Source organism: Crassostrea angulata, chromosome 6 (assembly GCF_025612915.1).
Source record: "Crassostrea angulata isolate pt1a10 chromosome 6, ASM2561291v2, whole genome shotgun sequence".
NCBI lineage: Eukaryota > Metazoa > Mollusca > Bivalvia > Ostreida > Ostreidae > Magallana > Magallana angulata.
In genome coordinates this window covers 61,618,665-61,627,316 of record NC_069116.1, presented here as the reverse complement: position 1 = coordinate 61,627,316, position 8,652 = coordinate 61,618,665, and the positions used below count along the sequence as shown (strand labels likewise).

The 8,652-nt window shown below is 34.3% G+C and overlaps 1 protein-coding gene across 1 annotated transcript; it reads right to left on the bottom strand.

The window, feature by feature from the left end:
• Window positions 1-178: 178 nt before the first annotated feature.
• On the bottom strand, window positions 179-4,620 carry LOC128188914 (uncharacterized). The gene is made up of 4 exons (XM_052860237.1): window positions 4,464-4,620; window positions 3,616-3,751; window positions 2,593-3,461; window positions 179-496 (listed from the first exon to the last, which is right to left on the bottom strand). The coding sequence occupies exons 1-4, from the start codon at window positions 4,542-4,544 to the stop codon at window positions 281-283; spliced, it is 1,302 nt and encodes a 433-aa protein (XP_052716197.1). The 5' UTR covers window positions 4,545-4,620; the 3' UTR covers window positions 179-280.
• Between the last annotated feature and the right edge of the window lie 4,032 nt (window positions 4,621-8,652).

The following is an 8,652-nucleotide window of genomic DNA, read 5'->3' as shown; positions in this document are numbered from 1 at the left end:
AAGCAAGTTTATTCATTAAGAAAACTTAATGAAACCCAGACCACTGACTATTGCTGCAGTAGAATTTCAGCATGATTTACCAATTACGCTTTATCTTAGCAAAACAGCCCCAAGACCTGTCATCTTGTTTCTGACAGCATGAAGCTACCTGAGCTAGAGAAACAACTCAACACCTGGCTGTAAGAAAACAGTGATCAATAAAGCAGTATGCAATCCTTTATTTATGTTTAAAATTTTCAAGTTTATATAAGAGTTCAAGCTTGAATGTATCCCCGGTTATTTAATACAATTCAATTGAAATTTCTCCGTTTTTATCTGTTGCTGTACAGTCAATCCGCCTCATCTTGAAAGCTGAGCGTGGGATCGTGACCTCTAATCGCTCTGTCCATTGGGTTAAGGCCGTCCGTTTAATCGTGTCAAAAGTGACGTTATCGTTCTCATAATTGGAGCAGTCAACATTGACGCCTTTGGATCCTTCGACCACTAGGGGACTTGTCTAAGTATAAAGAAATCTACACTAAGGAATTAAAGATAACAATTAAATTTCAAAATTAATCCAATAAAAACTTATAACAGAGTGTGCTGTAAATAATTACACGTTTGGATACCTTTACTACTTTCACACTAAGACATGATTAAAGTATCAAGTTTACTAATTAAGTTGAAAATACCGTGTTCAATCCGTTTGTCACTTGTAAGTGTATGTATATATATATATATATCCTTCCAAAAAAAAATTCCTAAATACAAATCTTACCTACCACAAAAATATTTTCCAAAAATTTCCTAAGCCGTTGGGGAGGGGGGTGGGGCTAGTATGCTTATGACTCCAGCTTCTCAATCTTTCAAGGTAAATCTTTGCTGCGAGGCTAAGCCCCCCCCCCCCCCCACCACCACCCCAGTTCCGACGCCTATGAAGTGATTTACAATCTTGATTTTATTTCACCTTTACAACCAGAAACCGAGTTCATAACTGCCCGAAACTTACTTTTTAAAATCCATTGAAAATTAATATGGGTGCCTTTTTATTGATTTTCATATCTTTTAAAAGAAGTCTGCGAGAACATATAAATCATGTGTTTTTGAGAGTTTGTGGACAGTATGGGTGGGTCCATTTAATTTATCTGGAATTAACTGTTGAACTGTAGCTCTACGAGAAATTTGGTTTGAAGTGCAACAACCCATCTATACAAACAAGAGACCCATAAAGCACATTGCTCACATGAAGAACAGTTGTTTGTATTCTATTTGGAACTTTTTAATTATGAAATTTTAAAGAAAACTATTGGAATATTATATTTCAAGATTTGACAATACATTAAAATGACATGATCACAAATTGGAGCTAATTTCACCCTGGTTTAATGTTTACAAAGCACCATTTTGTGAGATTACTATGCATACATCATAAGAGATGGCAATGTCACGATTTCGGCAAATAACTAAATAAGTGTCGTCACCGTTATAGGCGCCTTGCATAGCAATTTAACAAACTCACTGTAGCTGAGTATTTCTTGTGAAGATTTAAAACATTTTTCCTATATGTTTCCCTTTATATTTCTATATTAAACTTTGAACCCCTTTGAGGACCTACGTTTTGTCCGGAAGTCACGCTTTTATCAATTTAGAATCTACACCATCTTGGAATGGTTCCATAGTAATCTTACACGGACTCACGTATTAGCCCAAAGGTCACGATTTTGACAATTCAAAATCTACTGAGGATGCTTGCATAGTAATCTCACTTTTTATAGCAAATTTTAAACTTTAAACCCTTCTTGGGACCCTAGTATTGTTCAGGGGTCACACTTTAATTTAAGATTAAGATTATTGCATAGTAATCTCACATATTTTAGCATTATTAATCTTTCCCAATGAATTTCTATTTTAAACTTTAAACCACTTCTTGGTCCTCAGTATTAAATGTAGAGTCACAATGTTAATATTTTACATTATTTTAGGATGCTTGAATAGTAATCTCTCAAAGTGTTGCATTGAAGTTTTTTATAAAAAAAAATTCAAACATTAATTTTCCCCATGAACGTCTATGTTAAACTTTGAACCCATTCTTGGTTCCCGGTTAGTTGAGGGTCTTCAGTATCTGCACTAACTTTGGATGCTTGCACAGTGATCTCACAAATTGGAGCACTGAAGTTTTTTGATAGGAGGGTTTTTAAATAATTTCCTAAAATATATTTGTGTTTAACCTTGAACCCCTTGTAAGTCCCCATTCGTGGATTGAGGGTCACAATTTTAACAATTTAGGATCCAAACTATCTCCAGTTGCTTGCCTGGTTATCTCATAAATTCTAGTATTGTAGTTCTTGAACGGAAGATTTTTGAACAATTTTTCCATATTTTTGAGGGGGGGGGGGTGTTAGCTCTCCACGTCTTTTGCAAAGTAATGTACCCATAACTGAAGACTTTTTGAAATTATTTTGCTAATGAAGATTTTTTATAAGTCTAGTCCCTGTCCCTACTTTCAATTTGCTTTCGACGCCACTGACATAGTGAAAGCAAAAATGTCGCCTGGATTAAAGACCTAAGAGAAAGCACGATCCAAAACCTGATAGCGATGAAAAAATAGTATACCTCGTCCGTAACATTGAAATCAATCATAAGATCCCAGCAAACTATAGGTTTTACTTCTACCCTATATGATTGATAAGCTGTCCTGCTTTCACTCTCTGCTACACAGGAGTAGTTCCCCTCAATTTCCTTTGAAGCGTGAAGGAAAGTAACATAGAATGTTGACCAAAGACTCGTCCTTCTGCTAGCGATGTACACGCCATCTGATTCTGATATTGTCATCCCGTTTCTCTTCATTCTTACTGAAGGAGGGCTTCTACCCAGTGCTTCACAAAATATTGTTACAGTTTTCCCCTCAGAAATTTCGGAATCCGGGAAAGTGTTCAGGAACTCGAACTCTTTCTCTGTTTTTATAGAGCTGATATCTTGTAAATACGCGTATGTAATAGAATTCAGTGTGTCGTCAATATTCAAGGTAAGAAAACTATCCAGAAACATGAAGGTTTTACCCATTTCCAAAATTAGGTCCGAGAATACAACGATTCCTTTGGCAATTGTATTTCGTTCAAAAGTTAAGTTAAAGTAAGGATTGGGTTCCCCTTGTAGAGTACTGTAGCCTACTTTGTCAGTTTGAATCCTATCAAAAACCGCCATGCTCTGATACCAAGAGTCTCTAGAATCTAATTCCGGGAAACACCGAAAATATGCAGCAAATGAGGTACTGTTGATGTTCGACATAGATGCCTGACAAGCTCTGTCATCGAAATACCTTGATGAATTGTCTGAATTTACGTTAATGGTATATCTGGTCAAGACATTTCCTCTGCTGACAGATTTAAGCTCGAGGTATTTGACGGGAGTTGACAAATCTATGGTGTATATTACACTGTTATCAAGCTTTGTAGTCGAAGTGCCAAATGTGCCTTCATTTGCTGAAACAGAAGTAAAGACAACAAAATATATTACCTTAACTCCCTTATGAAATTTGTGTCTGGTTTCGAATATACATACTAGAATGATAGCTAATTTTGTCTCGTTTCTCCCTTTTTATTGGTATAAAACTTCAGTAACTATATAAGTATTTACATCCAATGATGGTTTGGTCCACTATCCACTCAACTTGAGTTTCCGGAGAGAGAAGAAGCTCCACCTGCACCCGAAGTTTATCACCGGTAGTGAGTTTTTTGACGGATTTCAAAGTACTTCCGGCATCATGCCATTTCTATAAGAATTATGTAGTGATATATTATGCAATATTGATGTAATATGATACTTTCTTTTATAGATGTATTGATACTTTGAAATATACATGTAGATGTAATGACACTTTGTAATTTAGATGTAAGGATTCTTTGTAATATAAATGTAATGATACTTTGTAATATAGATGTTATGATACTTTGTTATATACATATAGTGATATTTTGCAATATATATGTAATGATACTTTGCAATATAGATGTAATTATACTTTGTAATATAGATGTAAGGATACTTTGTAATATAGATGTAAGGATACTTTGCAAAATAGATGTAATGATACTTTGTAATAAAGAAGTAAGGATACTTTGTAATATAGATGTAGTGATATTTTGTTATATAGATGTAACGATACTTTGTAATAAAGAAGTAAGGATACTTTGTAATATAGATGTAGTGATATTTTGTTATATAGATGTAACGATACTTTGTAATATAGGTGCAAGGTGATTTGTAAAATAGATGTATTGATACTTTATTATTTACATGTAATGATAACTGTTTATAATCTTTAACTATCTTTTTAACCATTTATAAGATGTTTAAGGTGAAAGTACAACACTGCAATACTAGTAACAATCATGTACGATTTTATATCATTAACAGAACAAAAAACTACACTTATGTACTCCGGGGAAAGCATATATTAATTTACTGTATTTTGAAAGCCTTACCTCGTTTTGTATACCACTGACAGAGAAAGTCAAGCCAACACAAGAGAAACCCAGTACCAGAAGGAAGTTGCTAACTGCCATGTTCACTCCGGAATGTCCACAAACTGTCGAGGTCTGTGGTTTTATATATAATCATACATTACAAATAGTTTCCTACATATCTAGTTGCCATTTCGAAATTTAAACATTTGCTTTATAGATGATAGATGTAATGAGGAAGATAATTGACTGTAATGAGATGCTAGCCACAGGGTGCCCTTTTACGTACATGGCTCGTTTAATCTCATCATTTTCCTTCTTTGTGGGATATTAATACTTGTTACCTTAACGATGTAATTATTTCTCTGTTTAAGGTCAGGATCCGTTTTATTACTCAGAACACTGGTAGTGTATTACCAAATTAAAGGGGAGTTAGATACTCTGAATTAAGGAATTTTAGATAGTTACACGCGAGTAAATGCAGAAATTATTACATAGACATTCAATGTAATTGTATTTATTATTAACATTCCATCATTTACCCTCATGAAATTCAATAAAACTAAATACGCACGGTTCGCCTCTTGGATAACTATCGTTAACCAATAAAAGAAAAAAACTAGTCTATTATATATAATACTAGTTGAAACGACAAAGGACAAACTGTGTGTCACATAAGTGACTTGAATCGGTAGTTTTGTTCCGCATGAAAAAGTCGCATATTGAAATTCCTAAAATAAAGAGTATATATATTCAAAATATAATGTCATTGCTAATTCTTTAATAAAACAACATATTGAAGCACAAACGCATGATACCGGTATACCAAATAACAAATTTTTACATGATTTCCAAATATCATTATATATCATTTGAAAAGATGAACTTTAGAAAAAGTATGGTTTTCAAAAGTAAAAAGATCAAATTAAATAGAGAAAATTTGAATTATTTGCTTTACCAACACATAAATATTGAGTTTCCTTCCGCCTTATAGCCACGCAGACGCATGGAAATGTTAATACCAGAGAGTGGCGTACAGTACCGATCAGACCCAACCTAACAGAAAGTAAACCCCAGCTAAACCCTTGGTTTACTTTCTGGGTTTAATAGAGTGGACCCAGAGTAAACCCCAAGTAAACCCAGAGTGGACACAGAGAGTAAACCCCGATCAGAAGAATACCCTGAAAGCAGACGCTGCATGTGTATTCGGAATATAAGAGGATTATAAGACAAAATACAGGTCTGCTTCACACTTCACTACGAATAGTTGACTCCAAAAGCAATTTTCGAGTAAACCCAAAGTAAACCCCAAGTAAACCCAAAGTAAACCCCGAGTGGACCCAAATTTTCAAAAAGTAAATCCAAAGTAAACCCGGGGTTTATTTGGGGTTTCCTCTGGTGTTAGGTTGGGTCTGATCGGTACTGTATGTCATGAGCAATCGGCCTCCCAGTGAAACCCAATATGTTCAAGAACTAATATTTTCGTTTAAACATATTTATAACTACGTACATCAAATAACTTCAAATCCCAATTCTTTTTTCTGTGAGTCAATCCCACAATTATTATTTTTCGACAGCAATTGTAATCACAGGACCCATAAATTGATGCCTAAAAACAACTCGAATTGCTTACATAGGAAATTCAGGTGGAGTTTCAATGACTTAAAATACGTAAAACATTCCGTATGATCAATCTTTGATCAAATTTTGAATCTTTCCTTTTATTTCCGTTGGCATAATCAAAAAGTAAAGCAACTTTTTTGAGTCACTGTGTCACTTTAAGAGGGATGTACGGCCATCATATTACATCATATTACATTTTAGGATAAGAATGTAAACATCTCTTGAACTGACTTGTTTCTGTCCAAAACTGTCGCCAAAAGATAAATATAAGGTTCAACGTGTTGTTTTATATCCAATCCGTGCATAAAAGATCAGAATAATGCATTTTAATCACTTAAAACTGCACAGCTTCAGACTTAAATTCAAGATTGAACAATGTGGTAAAAATGGAAGTAACCAGTCTACAACCTTTTGTTGAGACAAACGTCTAAGCTTGCTTAATTGAGTTGTAACTTTGTCTCAAAATAAGGCATATTATTATTGAAATGTGTAGCAGAAACTATCAATTCTCAAGGGATATATTGTCTGTGTCTATTGAGGTACATTGAAGGTACATTTTTTTTAAAAAATATATGTTTACCTTTTTGTTTTAAGACCATTACATTAATGACCTTTAACAAACTTCTTAAAAGAACTATCTTTAATTTATACTTGTAGAACTGAAAAAAACAAACTTGGGACTGGTATGGAGATTTATGTCACATTGAACAATGATTGTTTTGACATTTTTTCTGTCAAAATATCACGACAATGAGTCTCCAAAGACACATAAGTTCTAAGTGAAGAGGACTGGACTTTCTTTGTACAAAAAATATATCCCATACCGACTTATAAAACTAGGTAAACATAATTTGAAGCAAAGTTACAACATTAATGTGCATGATTTAGACGTTTTCTCAACAGATGGTTGTAGAAAGGAAACCAATGAACCCCCTTCTTTCTCACTTTAAATCTTCAAAATAAGTCTACATATCTGCAGTTCTATAGCTGTTCTATGTGATTAAAAAGGCATTAGTCTGTTCCTGTATGCACAATTTGCTTACAAAACAAAATGTAGAACTTCATATTTATTGCTTTTTAGTTCACCTTTTGTCTGGCGTCTGTCTGTCTGTCCGTTTGTTTGTCCATAAACTTTTTATATTTTTGACTTCTTCTCTAGAACCACAAGGACGATTTCAACCAAACTTGACACAAGACATCCTTTAGGTAGAGGGGATTCAAATCGGTTAAAATGAAGGGTCACGCCCTTTTTTAAGGGTGATGATTAAAATCCATTGAAAATTTATTGATATTTTTCAAACATTTCTCAAAAACCAGAAAAGCTGAAACTTGTGTGGAAGCATACTTTGGTAGTGTATATTTAAGCTTGTTCAAATCATGACCTTCGGGGGTAGAGTGGGACCGAAATGGGGGGTCAAATTTGTGTATAGGAATATAAAGAGTAAATCTTTAAAAATCTTCGTCTCTGTAACCGATCAGCTGTAACTTGTGTGGAGGCATCCTTAGGTAGGGTAGATTCGTTCAAATCATGACCCCCAGGGGTAGAATGGGCCACAATGAGGGTCAAGTTTAACATAGAAATATATAGAGAAATATCTTTTAAAATCTTTTTTTCAGAAACCGATCGACTAAAAGAGCTGTTCCCATGTGGAAGCATCTTCAGTGGGGTAGATTGAAATTTGTTCAAATCATGACCCCCAGGATAAGGTAGGGCATCAAGGGGATAGGGGTCAAATTTTTACTTAAGAATATATAAGGAAAATGTTCTAAAACTCTTCTTCTTAGAAAATGATCAACCAGAAAACCCCATAAACATGATGAAGCATCCTTAAGTAAAGTAGATTCAAGTTTGTTCAAATCATGACCACCAGGGGTAGTAAGGGCCACAATAGGGGGGGGGGATTTTTCATAGAAATTTATAGAGAAATATCTTTTTTCTCAGAAACTGATTGGTCTAAAAAGCTGAATCTTGTGTGAAAGCATCTTCGGTTAGAATAGATTAAAGTTTTATCAAATCATGACACCCAGGGGTAAAGTGGGTTACAGTGGGGGGAGGGGGTGGGTCGAATTTTCAAAGCGGAATATATTGAGAAAAATCCATCTTTAAAATCTCCTCAGTAACAGATCGGGTAGAAAAGCTGTAACTTGAGTGTAAGCATCCTCAGGTAAGGAAAATTGACGTTTGTACAAATCATTATCCCTGGGGTTAGGGTAGGACTACAATGAAGGGAGGGGGGTAAGGCAAATTTTTACACAGGAATAAATACAGAAAAAAGAATCCTTAAAAAAGAATTCTTTAAGAATCATCCTCTAAAACACAATTTTCCAAGAAAAGCTGTAACCTTAGTCAGTTCAGATAGTGTAGATTTAAATTTGGTAAAATCATCATCTTCAGGAGTAGGGTTGGGCCATATGAAGGATGTTCCAATTTTACAAAGGAAATAATTCAAATTATTCACAAAAACTCAAATGTTATCAAATATGGTTTAACTTATATGCAAGTATTGTTGACTTCTTAAAATTGTTTAGGCTCTGGCCTCTGGACAAGTTATGACCTCTAAAGGGATCAAAGTTTGATGAAGATTTA

What these genes read in the sequence shown, in the direction of transcription:
- LOC128188914 (XM_052860237.1), bottom strand. Translation starts at nt 4,544, where the DNA reads ATGGCAGTTAGCAACTTCCTTCTGGTACTGGGTTTCTCTTGTGTTGGC. An exon ending in GGACCAAACCATCATTGGAT is followed by an intron (nt 3,462 to 3,615) that starts GTAAATACTTAT and finishes CTTCTGTTTCAG; the next exon opens with CAAATGAAGGCACATTTGGC. An exon ending in ATTTCAATGTTACGGACGAG is followed by an intron (nt 497 to 2,592) that starts GTATACTATTTT and finishes CTTTATACTTAG; the next exon opens with ACAAGTCCCCTAGTGGTCGA.